This window comes from Eurytemora carolleeae, unplaced genomic scaffold, assembly GCF_000591075.1.
Source record: "Eurytemora carolleeae unplaced genomic scaffold, Eaff_2.0 scaffold69, whole genome shotgun sequence".
Classification (NCBI taxonomy): Eukaryota; Metazoa; Arthropoda; class Copepoda; order Calanoida; family Temoridae; genus Eurytemora; species Eurytemora carolleeae.
Genome location: NW_019396021.1, coordinates 200,731 through 219,147, shown reverse-complemented (window position 1 = coordinate 219,147; position 18,417 = coordinate 200,731). Strand labels below are relative to the sequence as shown.

General features: G+C 30.6%; 1 protein-coding gene across 1 annotated transcript; it reads left to right on the top strand.

The window, feature by feature from the left end:
- Window positions 1–4,378: 4,378 nt before the first annotated feature.
- On the top strand, window positions 4,379–17,439 carry LOC111697295 (uncharacterized). The gene is made up of 14 exons (XM_023467275.1): window positions 4,379–4,940; window positions 6,863–6,973; window positions 7,558–7,656; window positions 8,277–8,346; window positions 9,481–9,594; window positions 10,448–10,611; window positions 11,274–11,401; window positions 12,494–12,556; window positions 13,086–13,197; window positions 13,428–14,312; window positions 14,370–14,514; window positions 15,142–15,343; window positions 16,641–16,722; window positions 17,231–17,439. Exons 1-14 carry the CDS (start codon window positions 4,805–4,807, stop codon window positions 17,437–17,439), a joined length of 2,520 nt encoding a protein of 839 aa, XP_023323043.1. The 5' UTR covers window positions 4,379–4,804.
- The last annotated feature ends 978 nt before the right edge of the window (window positions 17,440–18,417 follow it).

Below are 18,417 nucleotides of genomic sequence, written 5' to 3'. Positions count from 1 at the left end.
GAACAAATAAGAAGTCATTTTCATTGTCTCTCTTTAATATGACTAGTTTTGTAAAAAAAAAATACAAAAAATAGACTTAATAACTAGATTTCTAAATAGTTTTAGGAATAAACCTGGAATTCCCAGGGTATCCCAGATGCTATAATACTATATTTAATACTATAGATAATAAAGTTCAGATTATAGAGAGACAATGAAAATGATTTATAATTTGTACCATTATTCTTCCATGTATTAATGATGTTAGAAAATTTACACATTTGCTTTCAATTCATTGATATTTATGGAGAAAAAAATCTAAAATTATGCAACCTCGAACTTGCAGTTCTTCCAAGTGGATTTTCTACAAACTTTACTAGGACTATGATAACAAAATTTCTATTTCTGAAAGCTGTGTAACCTGGATCTGAAGTTATAAATTGATATTCCAGAGAGAGAGAGAGAGAGAGAGAGATAGAGAAAGAGAAATGCAAATTGCTTGTAGTTATGTATCATATATTTTTTTAAAGAATTAATATGTTTAAACTTTGAAAAAAACTAACGGCTCCTCTTCTTTTTAATTAAAAGAAACTGGGTTTAGAATTAAAGTTACGGCCGTGTTTTATAAATTAATCAACAACTCCTTTATAAATTCAAATAATAGGACTACTGTATTGTCTATTGTCCATTTATAAAAGAAAAAATGCATTAATTCTCAATTGATATTGAAAACAACGACATAAATAAATTGAATAGATTTAAAATTGTTTTGAGTATTGTTATTATATTAATTATTTCTTTACACTGAGCAATAGCCAATAGATAAACAGGTTAGCATTATAATCCTGTACAATAACTAGGCTGGATTAATAAAATGATCCGCATAAAGAGACTGTTAAGGAAAAATGAAAAGTATATGCGTTTTGGTTTAACTTCATATCAATTTGTTGAGACAGGAACATTAGATAGAAAAAATATTGGTCGCGATCAACTCCTAAAATGTGTAGGCTTCAGCCTATACCGATTTTACCTTAACTGTAAGCGTACTTTAAAGGGATATTTTATTAAAGATTGAGATTCCCGATTTACAACTGGAACCTTTAAACCCTTGACTGCAGATCTCAGAACTCAGTGTAAATATCGTGACCAGTCGTAAAATTGAAGTGTACGCTATTGTTCAACAATCACAAGCATTTCTGTAGATTAATAAGGGAAAGTATGTAGTCCTTATTTAGTCAAAGGTTTATGCAGGGTATCGTAGTAAATCAGGGATGCCACTCTAGAAACGGTAGGTTACTTGAAATTAGTTTAAAAGTTAATTGACTTGAAGTCCTTTTAATTTATGCCAGATAGGATAATCGCTAAAAAATTACGATTCGTCCATTATGCATGTAGACTTAGATTTAATGTATAAGGGTAATTTGCGCAAGAAAATATACTTTTATTACAATATAAAGGTATTGTATGACGTAGTTTCAAGTGACCCTTCATCTGGAAAGTGTCATGTACCATCCCAAACGATGTTACCATTTAAAACTCATTTTATTTCTGTTACTACGTTAATATAGTCACTCGAGCCTAGGGTTGTTTAAAGATAACTCACAATTAAAAATAACCAATAATTTCAGAAACTTCTTTATTTATTTCGTTCTTCATAAAACAAAGGTTTGAAGGGTATTGTTGTAAATCTGCTATGCAACCATATCGATAAAAAGTCAATGATAATTACAATTTACGAAAGTAAAAAGTATAAATTCAAAACATTTTTAACATGCCTGCATACAGATAAAGGGATATCATCACATCTTGCAGTAATTATGTTTAGCCTTCACTTCAATGATTTTGTTTAAATTTATAATGAGTAGATTTATAATATATCACTGTGAATTTGAAGTACGTAACTGACAGAGGGCGGCGCGGTAATCATGTGCGTTTACTAGATAAACGCAGTAGAAAACTTAGTAAACATGAGTTGCTGCATGCAATTGATAAACATATGATTACAAGATGTTCCAATAAACAAATAGATATAAATATTTAGAGATAACCTTTTAATCGTCTTTGATTTCGGAGAGTTGATGAATGTCCGGAAATGCATTCAAACAAGGTCATAGGTCTCATCACTTTAATCTAGACAAAAAAAGACGCAGTAAAAAATACGAAATCACTGGAACGACTTTGTGATATCATACAGTGAAACCCTTAATAACGAATACATCGGAAGAATTTATCAAATGTGGTCTTGACAATTTTTCAATGAGTTTGATACTATATTTCGTAAATTTCAGTATTTGCGAAAATAAATAGATAGCCATGAATATGGGGGAACAGTTTTAAAAAGTTCCATATAATCATTTAATTAAAAAACTAAATATCTGCAATATTCCATTATCAGAAAGTGAAGAATATGACATTTGATGAATTCTTTCGATTTATGGCTTATTTAGGTTTTCACTGTAGCTCCTCTAGTTTTGATTTCAAAGCAAAATTGAAAATTCAGTGATGGTGATGGACTAAACCTCTGTAGAGTAAAAAAGTAGATGTTAGTTCCACATTTATTGAAAACATATTTCGTTCTGGGTTGACCCTCGTCAGTTCTTGAGATTGTTTCTTCACAAAGATTATAAACAAACAAAGCAAAAGTTTGAAGAAATTTAATTTATCAGGTTAATAAAAAGTTTACAACTTTTTGGTTCCTATAAAATTAAAAGTTCTTTAAAATAGAAGTTATGTTTGAAAACATATAAGATTTCAATCTTACTGAAAATTAATGTAATTTACTTTGTTAAAAGCTTTCCGCAATTTTGTTTTAAGGTGATAGATGCAGGGTAGAGACTTTAAATACAACTGTATGGAATCTAACCAGCTTTTAATCCTTACTTGATTTTCATTCTTTGCAAAATTATTTAGCACATTGTTAATAGACCATATTAAAGACCAATACAAATATCTATCTTAATTAAATTTAAAGTTAATCTATAGAGGACGTGAGTCTGACTCTAATAAAAACGCATAAATAACTTCCAGTATATATATTTCTTATAACTTATTACTAGAGGGTTCAGAACTACAGTCAATATCGATATCACACGTGTAGATGTTTATCAGTACTATGCCCCGTATCCGTTCTATCTCATTCTGTTGAATCTTGTGGAACTTGTTTAACGCGGCCAAGCATCGTCTTCCACAAATCAATAGATTCATCAAAAGCTTGGTTAATACATCTACAAGCAGCATCGCCATTCATGAACAAACTCTTAATATATTATAATATGAAATAGACATATTTCGAGATAGACAAACTCCGAAATAGACATACTCCAAAATAGACAAACTCCAAAATAGACATACTCCAAAATAGACATACTCCAAAATATACATACTTCAAAATAGACAAACTCCAAAATAGACATACTCCAAAATAGACATACTCCAAAATAAACATACTCCAAAATAGACAAACTCCAAAATAGACAAACTTCGGAAAAGAGCAGCTTCAAAAAATATTGACTCCTTAATCCTTAATATGCAAACTCTAAAATAAAGAAAATTTCTGAATATTTTTAAAAAACCATCAAACGGTGTTAGGTGATTTTATCAATATAATGAAGACGACTTTCGATTTCAATCTGATTTATATCAAGCTTTTAAACAGCATGGATACACACAAACATGGGAACCATGAGAAGCTACCAATTAAAAAAGTTTCTCTTTAATTACTTGTAAACTTGTAATTAGAACTTGGCTAGTTAACNCTACCCCCACCCTTTGTATGGAAATGTGGACATTCCCCTTTGAATTTGAAAAGTAATGATTTTGGAATTTTGGTCATGTTGGAAGCTTTAAAGTTTAAGCTGTGTTATTCAACATGAATTTAAAGGCCTACAGATATTTTCCATTTTATACTATTTTATTATTTGTTGGCAATTTCTCCCTTTACAATGCAAAACTGAACAAAGAAGCCCCGGCAATAAAGAATATCCTTAATTGGTTAATCATTTTAATATATTATAATACGCTTGTCCAGAGTTCAGTTGAGTAGTGTGCACTATAAATACCTTAAAAATATAATTTTTTAATTCATTACACTGTTAACAGCCAACATTGTTACTTGCACATTGTTCGCACTCGCAGAGCATCCTGAAAGCCTTCAGACAAAGTTTTATCGCATTTTTTCTAGACAATACAATATTCCCCTATACAATAGAATATTCCCCTATGCAATACAAATTTCCCTATACAATACAATATTCCCCTATACAATACAATATTCCCCTATACATATACAATATTCCCCTATACAATTTTATATTCTCTTTTACAATACAATATTCCCCTATACAATACAATATTCCCCTATACAATACAATATTCCCTTATACAATACAATATTCCCCTATACAATACAATATTCCCCTATACAATACAACATTCCCCAATACAATCTATAAAAAGTCTGAAGAATATATTTTTTTATGCAAAAAAGAAGCTGATTATTTATCTCAAACAGAAGTTTTCTACAGTCCATCTTTGCAACCTAAAAATCTTTATATATTTGATCTAGCAGAATTCATAGTTTGAAATATATGTCTGCGACATCAGGTTGCAAGGATAAAGGGATCAAAACAATTTTTTTGTGATTCAATCTTAGACTATTTGATTTAGCAGGAATCATACTTTGAAATCTAAAAGGTTTAACACCTGAATATATTGCATATATTTATAAGGATTATAAAATAGAGTTCGTGGCAAGTGCTCAGTTTGCAAGTTGAACTTAAGTATCATATGATAAAACTACATATAAAGATACTATTTAAAGGATAACATGAGTGTTAGTGCGGTTGTGCGAACTATGGAGGGTTATGGGGAGAATGCTACAGCTCATGGTGTTAGATATGTATTTCCTAAACAACCTCTGGTTGATAGAATCATCTGGGGAGTAATTGTAATCTGCTTTACAGGTAAATTTAGTACTCATGTACATGTAATTACAGTACTCTTGTACATAGGTTAACTACAGTACTCACGTGCACAGAGTTAGTACTCATGTAATAGGGTAACTACAGTACTCCCGTGCACAGAGTCTGTACTCATGTGTATCATGTACATAGGGTAACTACAGTGCTCACTTGCACAGAGTCAGTACTCATGTACAATGTACATAGGGTAATTACAGTAGTCATGTAAACAGGTTAATTACAGTACGCATGGTATTAAGGTAATTACAGTACTCCTAGGCCGTGCGTAAAAGTTAGTTCAAAACTCATGTACACAGAGTAATTAAAGTACTCATTTATGATTTACACAGTATTCATAGTTACAGTACTCATGGTAAAGTTTTAGTACTCTTGATAAACACAAATTTTGCTTAGAAAGTAATGTTCCATACTCATTCATTATTAAATGTTATTGCAACATTATTTATAGGGAAATCAGCTCTGCTAAAGTTTGATATGCTTGTTTCTTATATTATCCATTATATTATAGCCATAACTTTCTTTGGAAGGTATTATCCAAACTCGATAGAGAGTCTATAATCTGAGAATATTGAACCAGCGAACAATATTGATAAAAGCATTGAACCAGTTCTGTAATGAACTACATAGTTTGATACTTAGGAACAGATTTCTGAAAAGAAAGTATCAATAATAAATTTCTAATGAATAAAGAGACTGTAAAGGAAAAATGAAAGAGGGTATAGGCTGAAACCTGAGAATTTCAGGAGTTGATGAGACTATAATAGTTCTCTCTGATGTCCCTGTCTCGAGAAATTAATATAAAACTGTTTCAAAATTATACCAAAACGTATATATATATATATATAAAATTTTGTATAAGATTCGTAGTGTTAAACAGCTCATATTTAACAAATACGCAACAAATCTGAAAACAACGATATCCCAGAGGAGCCTGAGAAACTCAAGTTTGCTCCTATTATTATTTGATTTTATTGATTTTTATTTTTAATTGATATAATATGATTTATGCGTCCGGAACATGTCACCAGAACTCCAACCAATAGCAGTGCAGTATTATTGTCCCGTGTTTCCGTCTGTATCACGTGACTAGCATGCTGCACTGCCGTTGGAGGGAGTTTTGACCATGTGATACGGAAAAAAATCTTACATATATACGTTTTGGTATAATTTTGACACAGTTTTATGTCAATTTCTCGAGACAAGAACATAAGATAGATGTTATAGGAATCATTCAACTCCTGAGATTATCAGTTTTAATCCTATACCCCCTTTCATTTTTCCTTTACAGTCCCTTTTAAGGGACTGATTTCTAATGATTAAAGGATCCTCCATGACACAGTTGTTTCAAACGTACACAAGCCTCTAAACCAATCAGGGTTCACGTACGTGCTTATTGAGTACTCAGGACCAATAGAATCGCAAAAGCGGCAAGATTTATCAATCTTTCTGTCTATTCAATTCGTGTAATCCAATTAGATATCTAATTGTAAATTAGCAACAAAGGCTAAACGATTTCTTTAATTATATTAAACTATACGGTGATGCCGTTATTGTTGTTTTTAATGAAAAAAGCTGTTTAATTTCCATATGTTTTCCTGCAGTATAAATGTGCAAGTCACTTTTAAACATTATAATTTGAAATTCTAAACATTAATATTTAATTTATGCTTGATTAGACAAAGCTTTTACAGTTGGGAATCGGATATTGTCTTTTTATATGAAGGGTCAGTTTAAATTATGCCTGCAGTCCCTTTTCTGAAATGGGAAGAAAAAGTTGGCGCTTAAACTGAGATAATAAGCAATTTAAAAACATATTACTGACATCAAATGGATCCGGATATTGTTTTTTTTTATTGATACTGCGCTCTCATCACCCATCCTTGTATTTTTTAAACATTTTTCAGGGTTATCTATCTATCTATCTGTAGAAGCGTACAAGGACTGGCAAAACAACCCAACTATAACTACTCTAAATAATGCTAACTACCCTATTGGAAAGATTGAATACCCTGCAGGTGGAGTAGATTCTGAAAATTTGACAAGAATGATTTAACAAATCAGTTTGGATTATCAAGCGTTGAGCTTTGAAGCTTCAGTAACAAGAAGATTTTAGTTGCAAATTTGAAAATAGCAAAGGTTTTTTTTGTAAGAACAATCTTTACTGAATATCTGATCTCAAAAGAATTGAGTCTTTGCCACAAACTTAGATTTTCTAAATCTTATATTTTTTCCACCTGATATTTTGATATTTTAAACTTAGATTCTTTCATCTAACAGAATTCCCAGTTTAAAATCTGTAAGGTTTACGATTTTGGGCTGCAAAGATATGGAGATTAGAAAATCATAGTTTGTGATAAAGTCTCAATTCCTTTCAGTTGAATTGGAAAAATTTTAGGTTCATTATATGCAAGGTTAATTAATAAGGTGGGTTACTCTGGATGCCCTCCATATATGGAAAATGTAGTGACTATAAAGAGAAGCGTGACGTCATATGTGGATTCTATCTATCTATGCTGAGGAGGCGACATTTTTCGTACATTGGAGAGCATCCAGGGTAACCAACCCAAAGAATCTTGTTAAAATGAAAATATGATATTAGTGACCATCTGCAGTCCTGGATTACGCACAGACCTACTTGACCAAGTTTTACTGAAGGAGTTCTCCCTCTGGTTAGCAAAGCAAATCATCACCAACCAAGGTTTCAATTACAATTTAAAGCAAAGAATGTTTTGATGTTTATATTGTTTTTTATAAATGTTTTCCTTAAAATATATTCCCACTAAAGACAATTGACGATAAATGACCAATGCCCGTTAATAAGGATAAAATAATTTCTTCAGGGGTGTATATTTTCTCAGAAAAAAATTCTTCCCCCCCCCCCCTCCTTTTTGAAATCTATTTTTTCCCCAGCACAAACATTTGTTTTATGGTTTTGTTCGCTGAATTTTTGAGAATCTATGATTTTTAGGGAAAAAATAAATTTGTAATTGCAAAATATTAAAAGTATCAATTTAAATGAAAAAAGTTTTCTTTTTTATGCCCAATTTTTCATTTTTTCCCCCAAATTATAAGTAGCATTCAATTCTAAAAAATATACACAATTTTCATGAAAAAAGAAATAGAAAATATATTGTTCTAAAATCATGCATATTTCTATTCAACATATCTTGATAGCTCCGTTGTTACTTTATCCATGATTTCTTTCTATTTCATAGTATAGACACATATAGCAATACCATTTATTGTGATCGTTGTGCAATTCAATTCTATTTCAGATAACACCCATTTTATTTTTTTTATAATTTAGTTACTTTTCAGGTGACAACTTTACTGTGCTGTACAACAAGTTCAACGTGGAAGAATTTAAAATAAACTCCACTGTAATGAGGTGGAATAGTTAATGTTACAAATAGATTTGTTATTAAAGGGATATAAAGACGTAATTTCAATTGACACTTCATTAGCAGAGTTTCATGTTTAATTCGCAACAGTACTTTTTTAAACCTTTGAGAGATAAAGAAGGACTGATTTATCCTTACTTCTCTTTACAAACGCTTTTAATTGTTGAGCATTTTATTCAAAAATGATTAACAAGCCGCAGAACATCAATTTTTAACAACTGTCATGGACATCGACATAGGATAATCGGCTTTTCGAAAAATATAAATAAAATCAGTTGCGTGCAAAGATACACTTGATGATCAGTCAATAGACCAAATAATAATGGTATTCTTGTAAAATATAAATAAAATCAGTTGCATGCTAAAATATACTTGATGATCAGTCAATAGATCAAATAATAATGGTATTGCTCTAAAATATAAATAAAATCAGTAGTGTGCTAAAACATACTTGATGATCAGTCAATAGATCAAATAATAATGGTATTCTTGTAAAATATTTATAAAATCAGTTGCATGCTAAGATATACTTGATAATCTGTCAATAGATCAAATAATGGTATTGTTGTAAAATATAAATAAAATCAGTTGCATGCTAAAATAAACTTGATGATCAGTCAATAGACCAAATAATGGTATTCTTGTAAAATATAAATAAAATCAGTTGCGTGTTAAGATACAATTGATAATCAGTCAATAGATCAAATAATAATGGTATTCTTGTAAAATATAAATAAAATCAGTTGCGTGCAAAGATACACTTGATGATCAGTCAATAAATCAAATAATAATGGTTTTCTTGTAAAATATCAATAAAATCAGTTGCGTGCAAAGATACACTTGATGATCAGTCAATAGACCAAATAATAATGGTATTCTTGTAAAATATAAATAAAATCAGTCGTGTGCTAAAATATACTTGATAATCAGTCAATAGATCAAATAATTATGCTATTCTTGCAAAATATAAATACAATCAGTTGCGTTTTAAGATACAATTGATAATCAGTCAATATATCAAATAATGGTATTGTTGTAAATCGGTCATTCCCCTCTTTGCATTTAGGGTCACTCGAAATTACGCTCACAGTCCTTTAAAACCCCATTTAATGTTTGTTTAGTGTGATGGATCTTGTTAAAGTATTCCTGTCACAGAATATTGAAAACAGTCAAACAGATATGGCAAGGAGAAATGCTTTTGCTTGCGATGCTAAACTACTGGCTAGTTTTCCACCGTAAGTATTTATAAATTATAGAACACAATAAGATATCAGGTTTCCTCCTCCCCCACACTAGTCAAATGTAGAGTTTTAAGATAAATTCAATTGTAAAATGCTAACCTTATAGGGTTATTGCTCTTAAAAACACAATTTGAAGGTCTAAACTGAACAAATAAAACGTAAGGATTCTACATGTCATTGGCACACATAAAGTGTACTTCTTAAACGCTCAAAAAATGGTAGGATATCACGTAAAATAAGCTTTGAAAACATTATCTTAAGCATAAAATGATGAAAAATTATCAAAAATCATGCCTTTTCCGTTACGTTTTGCCATTTTTTGAGTAAAATATACAAGCTAGATAAAACTGCAATAGTGCAAAACATACTGCAGAATCAGACCCTATGTTTTATTTCTTCAGTTTAGGCCTTTCAATGGTGTTTTTATGAGCAATTGACAAAAACCAAGGATATTACGGAATTATTATATGAGTATTTGTATAAGAAGACAAGGGCCAAACCAAGATCCAAGATATTCAATTATCTTTTAAAGATTTACACCAAATAATTCGTTCTCTTCATGAATCTGTTACCTAAGGTAACCGGGGAGAACCCTGAAAGTCTATATTTTTTACAATTAAATATATCGTGAAAACCTACATTTGACTAGTGCCCAATCACCTTAAATTCAATCCCTTCTGGATATCATTACCCCCCTGAAGTCTTGGGACAATCATTCAAGACATCCATTTATAGCATGACTTGTTCCATGTTATGCGTTCTATAACTTAATTATGTTGTAAAATTTTGTTTTTCTATCAAAAATCAATAATAATAATAACTTCTTAAGAAAAGAATGGTATTTCAGGGTGTGTACTATTACATCTCCAAAGTTTACAAAATATGTTAGTTCCTACCAGGATTGCTTTGGACTCTGTAATTTAAATTCTACCTGTGAGAGTGCTATTTATGTTGAATCTAGTAATGAATGTTTTACATCTTCTGATACGACTGAAGTTGATACATTAAGACGTAAGTATCCAATTAAAGAAATTGTTGATGGAATATATTTTATTGCCATTTTAATTCATTTGATTAATATGTAACATCATTGTCTGAGTTTGTGTAACAAACTCTGATTTTTCAATCCCTAGAACTTTAAAACCCGACGTTGTAGACGTTTCAAACTATAAATTTGTTGGTTAACATTGTTTAAGATTGAAATATCAAAAGTGTGTACCATCAGGATGCAAAAGTATAGGGATTATACAATTTGAGTTTCTTTTCAAAGTAAATTAATATAAACTATTTTTTTAGGTATCAATAACAGCATTAATAATCCCTGAAGAAATATTTCTGCTAATTGTCCACATTTTTTACGCTGTATACAATAGAAATAAAGAATCGCCTCTTGTCTAGCAACAAAAAATTGCTTTTGAATGTTGCTTCCCAAGCCGCGAGTTTTTTATACCAGAAAATAGATTTATGTTTTGTATTAGATCTAAAAGAATGGAGTCAATTATCTGATAGAAAATGAATAATCTAAAATAAATCATTGGACTTGATTTTACAAGAGGATTAGACTTATTTTAAAATAAGGAATATATATCGCATTTGTGTCATAATAAAATAATTTACCAAATTGTATAAGCACAAGATTTGATTTCAAAATTAAATTGATTTTGATGATTTAGAGTTAGGTTGTGAAGTAGGATTGTACTGGATTAAAACAAATCCAGTATTCACTGAAAGGTATGAATATCAGTCTACAGCATCTTCAAACTGTTGGAGTGGAAATGGGGGAGCCACGGAGGTGTATCAGGTATTAGGCTTTTAGACCATCTCACATCCAAATTTGTAACTTTACTTTTTCATTTTATGCAAATTTTTTAAGTTATCTGTTAATCCTTTTTGACAGTTATTTAAATAAGCAATATATCAGTGGTTGTATGTTTAATCTTCAAAGGAATACAGCCTTTACAAAATTCTTGTCAACCCAATGTCGTAAACCTTTGATAAGAACTAAGAATTTTATAAGAATTTTAAAACAATGTTAGTTTGAAATATCAAAGGTTTACACCATCAGATTCCAAAGATATGGAGCGTAGAAAGTTAAGTTTGTAGTAAAGACTCAATTCCTTTGAATGAAGTTAGGATATAGTTCCAAAACTAACACTTTACCCATTTCTAACAATGAGTGTTAGAAATGGGCCAAATTAGTTTTTAATGATATTGATATTGTTGAGCTCTGATTTTCAAATCCCTATATCTTGGAAACCTAATGTCTTAGACCAAATATATTTCAAACTAAGAATAGTGTTAGGTCAAATAATCTAAGTTTGAAATATCAAAGGTTTACTCCATCAGGTCCCAAAGATATAGGGATTTAAACATTTTAATTTGTGACAAAGATAATTTTTAATTTCAGTGTTTTATTTTGCAAGTTATGAAAGAGAGTTCTGTTCTAATTAGAGGATTATACTCAGAAAAGGGATAGAGGGTTTTGTCTCGAAAACGCGCGCGACAATGATTCAAATTCAGGATATGTTCGAAAAAGAAAAGCCTAACAGTGTATTGAAAACCGTCAAGGGTTTGAATATAGAAAGAACTCCTTTTATAATTTTGATTCCAGAAAATAATTTTAAATTGGGAATTGTTGTCCTCGTCATAATTAATAAAATGTTGGCTATATTTTTAATTATCGACTTTTACTCTCGATATGGGTTGTGATCTTAAAAACCCAGTCTTTCCATTTGTGCCTATATGTTTGTTTTGGAACTAATGTCCCCTGTATTTATGTACGTATATCCATGTTGTTTGAAACCTTGAGAGAAATCAATACTTTAAATCGAAAGTCGTCTTCATAGTATATGACGACGACTGTTTAAGATCTAAATATTGAATATATGTTTAGGCGCCAGATTCCTACTTTAATTTTACCGTTGCTGAATGTAAAGTGGTTTGTGATGTGGATCCGGTAAGAAGTTGTCAATCATTAGAAATTAAGTTATCAACTATTTTTTTAGGAGAAACTGTGGAAATATTTGAAAACAAACAACATTACTTTTCCAAGTTAGGCCCGGTTACTCTGCCAATAAATTTCAAAGTTCGTAAAGGGGCTGTTCACTTTGGTACCCTTGAAATTTCTTTATCTGATCAATAATGTGGAAGATATTGTCGTTTTTCTAGGTTTAAAAGTGTTTAACTCTAATCATTTCTATATTTTTTCTTGTAGTAGGAATGTGCAAGACAGTTTTGTAGAGAATCTTTAATTTAGAATAATCAATTTTTCAAATTATAAACATTGATATCCAATTCAAAATTGATCAACCAAAGCTTTTAAGGGTACCGCGATCGTTGTGAATCGGGCATTGCCATATTTATTTTGAGGGTCACTTGAAATTACGTTTTGCAGAATTTTAAAAACTATAGCTCCAACTACTTTAATAAGCTGAAATGTAAAAGCATACATTATTCCTCGTTCTTCTAGTCTGTTTTTTTTTCAGCAATGTCAAGGATTCTTATGGTGGTCAACTGAGCAAAGATGTCATAAAAGATCAAATTTTGTTTTTTCACTGTGTACAACTGATATATATACAGTGTATTCACTTACAACAGGTGAGTTTGAGAAAACTCATGATTCATTAATAAAGGATTTAAGGCTTTGCCACAAACTCTGATTTTCAAACCCCATATCTTTGCAACCAAATGTTGCATACCATAAATTTTTCAAACTATGCATTAAGAATAAGTTTTTTAAGTTTAAAATATCAAAAGTTCAGATTGTTAAAATATTGGGATTAGAAAATTTGATTTTGTGGCAAAGACTCAATTCCTTTTCCTTGCAGGACAACCTCTATATGCTAATCCTTATATTCCAATCCCTGCAAACATATCAAACACAACTGATGTATCCACTTCTCCTGAACCAATATGCCCAGAGCCAGAAGAAACACTGTCTGCTAAAATCAAACCTGGAGAAATCCCCACGCTTGACTTATTTATAAATGAAAAGCGAAGTGAAGAATTAAAACAAATGCAAAGTCAGCTTATTGAACCTATAAAACAATATATGAAATCCCTGGACTTTGAAACATTTCGTAAGATTTTTAAATTATTGGGATATGTTTCCCAACCTTGTTTTGATATTCCTGATCTACAAAATGTTAAATATCTGTTAAAAAGATGTGAAATACTTGGAACTGAGGTAAACTGTAGCAGTATTTTTAGAACTGTCATCACAGACTATGGAATATGTTGTGGAGCTAATGTACAGAATATACTAAGAGAAAGTAAATATACAACACTAGTAAATGAAATGGATAAAACAAATACTGTAGAACAACAACAAAAAATACATCCAAAAGTTGGGAAAAATAATGGTTTGCGTTTAACCATTGATAAAAGCATTGGAAATGTTGACTTTGGGACTGTTTATGAAGACTATGATGCATTCCAATTGTATGTTGGATCTTCAATGGAATTCCCAATGATGCAAATGAAGAGTAAGGTTTTATCTCCTGGTAGAGAGCATTTTGTCCAGCTTTCATCATACATAATATCAGCAGATGATGATATAAAATCAATTTCACCTGAAAAGAGAGAATGTTTTTTCCCTGATGAAAGACATCTAACTCTTTATAAAACCTACTCATTTATTAACTGTGATATGGAGTGTAAGATACTCCAGGTTGAATCTGAGCTTGGATGTGTCCCATGGTTCTTACCAAAAGGTATAAAAACAATATTTTTTTTTATTTTTCAACTGACTAACTGTATTGTGTTTAAAGGGGATGAATCAAGTATATGTGATCCCTGGACTGCGTTTATGTTCCAAAAACAGATGGAGAAAGTTGAGGTTACTGAATCCTGTAATTGTGCCCCTGACTGCTCCTCAATTACCTATACCAGTAGTCATACTTCTTCTCCATTCAGGTTTAGTATACCTTACCATTATAGAAGAGGTGATTAAATAACATTAATAAAGCATAACATTCGAGTTCTTTAAGACTGAAATCCTTCAACTTGAGAATTTATTAAATAAATGTTTCAAATACTTAACAATGTATAGACGTTCTAATGTTGGCAATCAGATTTAATGGTTGAAAATGACTGCATTGGACTTCTTAGCAGATAAATATTCAGAAAATTATAAAATATGAACATGTAACAAATCATGTATAGAATCCATTCCTTTGTAATGGATTTTTAATTAAGGACCGATTTTTCTCCCCTAAAGGAATGAAGTATTTGCAAAAAAACTCATATTTTCTAAGCAATACATACAGAGAATAGAATATGTATTAGAGTGGAATTTAGACAATCCCTCGGTATGCATTTTGTCAGTCCCTTTCAGCCTGCAAGGGAGTTCAAAGTGTACAAGTGTCAATTAAGTATTTAAGAAGTCTATTTGCTAATATTTCAAATAAATAAATAATGTATTAAGGGGTTGTGACTCTAGAGTCTATTTGCTAATATTTCAAATAAATAAATAATGTATTAAGGGGTTGTGACTCTAGAGTCTATTTGCTAATATTTCAAATAAATAAATAATGTATTAAGGGGTTGTGACTCTAGAAATTTCAACTTGAGTCCTCTCTGCTTGATCAGTGAGCAGGCTACATCAGGTTGGACCGAATCTGCAAACAGGATTTACAAATCTAAAAGTCAAACCGTACCGGTAAATATTAGCTCTAGCCAGCTTAGAACTAGATACAGTACTTACAAGATGATGCAAAGTGAGATATTTACCAATCTAGTTCAGGTAATGATAATTAGAAACATTTATAATTGATATTCCGTCTGATTCTTTGTGTGTCCGATCATAACTCATAAAGTGGAATATTATAAATAAACAAATAGATACATTATCAACTCAATTCAATCTGTGACAACAGAGAACTGCATATTTTAAAAGAATATTTATTCTAAATCTTAGTTTTTTTAAAGGAGGTGGTAGCTCTTGGCTTGTATAGTTTTTGTATTTGTCATTTTGCTTAACTGTAGTTTTAATTTAAATAAAACATTTGATTTGGGGTATAACTAAAAATAATATGCCAGGGGTGTCAAATAAGTATTCTTTATATTATTGATTGAGGGCCAAATCTGCACTTCAGATTTTTAAAAATTAATAAATGCTTGATTTAACAATTGCGATAAAGATCTCTTAAATATTTTCGAAAAAAATTAAGAATTTGTTCGATTGGAAAAGGAAATAATCGACGTTTTTAATTCCAAAAAAATTGTCTGGCAAAAGTGTTGTGCATAAATCGTGTTATTTTCTAATTTTTGATTTGACAAGTGTACTCCGTCCGTGCTCCGTTCAAAGTACAAGTCGGCCTAGAAATGGAAAAGAAGAAGACGCATTGAGACTAAAAACAAAGTGCGTAGAAATGTACTGAAACTGGTTTAAAGTCATCGCAAAAAAGAATTTCTTTTCGAAACGAAACAAACATATGATAAGTTTTTATAAAACTCGTTGTTTCGTTAACGATCGTTAACGACAACCCTTCGTTAATGATCGTTAACGAAGAGAGGAAATCGACCTGAAGGGCATCTGTACTTATCATTGTGTTGTTTTAAAGAAAATATCAAGAAATTTTACGTCCCTAACAACTGTTTAACTTCATGTCAGACGACATACAATAAAGTTCTATGTAAATTTTTTTTCAAAAACGATCGTTTTTCCAAAAACGACCGTTTTTATAAAGTGCGTCGTTTCGTTAACGATCGTTAACGACAACCATTAGTTAACGATCGTTAGCATAATTGTGAAGAACGATCGTTTTTTTAAAAAAAAATCGTATAAAAACGGTTTTCAAAAACGATCGTTATTTGTTTTCTAACGGTTCAAAACGAGTGGGTCGTTTTTAAATTGTTTTTGAAAACGATTGAAAAACGAAAAACAACCTTACGCGCACCATGACTTTTTACTGTACCTGGCCATCATAGGCCTATTTTACTTACTCCACCCACTCTCCACTAACGCTACTAAATCTTCGGCTTTAATTTACTGCAAATCACTGCAGAACGCACTTAAAGCTTAGTTTAACGTGTTTTAGGATACAAGTTTTCTTACCTATGATGCAATGAAGGAAGATATTGCTGTTGTTAATATATATTTCGCTGATCCAACATTATTAGGTAACACACCGCGGCCAAACATACAAAACCATCTTAATTGTCTTAAGAGGGGTAAATGCTCTTGAGTAGGGTTTCGAGTGAAAAGGGTAAATCTTTTCGTGAAAATTTCACAAAAAATTTCGCATTTCGTTCATTCATAAAAATGCGAAAATTTTGCGGAAAAATATAAAGTAAAGAAATCATTTATTATGATAATACAATTCTAATGCTGAGCTCTCAGAGCAGTGAACTCCATAAGTTTTTTTGCGCAATTATTTGTTGCAGATATGGTTTTGCGGAATTGTTTTTCGCATCTTTTTCAATTTTTTCTTTAATTAATTTTTGCGAAAAAATGTTAATTTTGTGAAAAAGTTTGCGAAATACGAACGAAAATTTTCGCAGGAAACCCTACTCATGACATATGCTTTTCGATAAAAATTGGAAGAAAATTCATGGAATTTGAGTATTGTTAAAATCCAAATATTTTAAACATTTTAAATTATATCTACAAATGGACTCTGATATTTAGAATATGAACGAGGAAAACGATTTACGTTTTATACTTTCCTATCAGCTGTTGGAGGTTTCTTCTCTCTGTTCCTTGGATTCAGTTTAATCTCTTTCATTGAGATATTCTTCTGGTTCACCATTAAGCTATCAAGGAACTACTCTGTGCTATTACTAACTTTAAAATATTTAATGAATACATGGAATTCTTTATTGAAAATACATCTTTGATGACAACAAATTTTATTTAATAACAAACTAAAAAATTTTATAATTTTGAGATTTGAGACTGAGTATGTTTTAGGGAAAACATGAACAAGAACAAGAATTAATATGAAGGTTTTGTTTATGTAAGGATGTAAATGTGTATTTAGAGGAAAACAATAAAACAGATTTCTAAAATAGTAATTATTCATTCTTGAGGGTTAGATTACAAAAAAGTAAGAATATGAATGAGCTGAAGTGAATCTCTAGTTTGAACACAGTTCATCATGTTTCTATTTACCACCCTGGACTAAACAAGGCGAGATATATATACATTTACGGTTTCTTATATTTGAATTCAATTTGTTGGATTCAGTATGTATTTTTAAGTGACCTTCCATGCAATGATGGCTTACAACACGGTTTACTTTACCCTTGAAGCATTAATTCAATCAAAATGGGAAAATACCGTCGTTTTACTTAAAACGCGTTTAATTCTGATAAGTTTTCCTTTGGGTCCGACAAGAAAGAAATGCGCAGGTCACTTTTGCAAAGAATCCGCATATGAAAAAAACAGAATTTAAAGAAATAAAGCATTTTATACGTATTTTGTTCTCCTTGTTTTATTTATGAGAATCAGCAAATTGGCTTAATTTTTGTACTTTCATTATTTTGACTTAACAGGGTGCACCATTTATCTAACTGTAAAAAAATGTAGCTAACTAAACATATTCATTGTTTTGTTTTCAATCATATATGATGTACACTGTAAATGTATAATATAGCATGAATTATAATGATAAATAACGTTGATAAAATTGAAATTCAAAATAAGTGTTGAATGAACATTTCTTTTCTAATTTTGACTCCTGATCTCTTCTACGATTTTTTGAAAGAGCACTATCATTTTTGACACCTTGAAATTTCTTATCTAATAAGAAACAGCAATTAAAATGATTTTTGCAAAATATTTGTTAAATGCTTAGGTAAAAGGCTAAAAGCTGT

Excerpts from the sequence above, each read along its gene's own strand:
- LOC111697295 (XM_023467275.1), top strand. The coding sequence starts at position 4,805 with ATGAGTGTTAGTGCGGTTGTGCGAACTATGGAGGGTTATGGGGAGAAT. Across the intron at positions 9,595-10,447 it reads CTACTGGCTAGTTTTCCACC|GGTGTGTACTATTACATCTC; the intron begins GTAAGTATTTAT and ends ATGGTATTTCAG. Across the intron at positions 12,557-13,085 it reads TGGTTTGTGATGTGGATCCG|CAATGTCAAGGATTCTTATG; the intron begins GTAAGAAGTTGT and ends TTTTTTTTTCAG.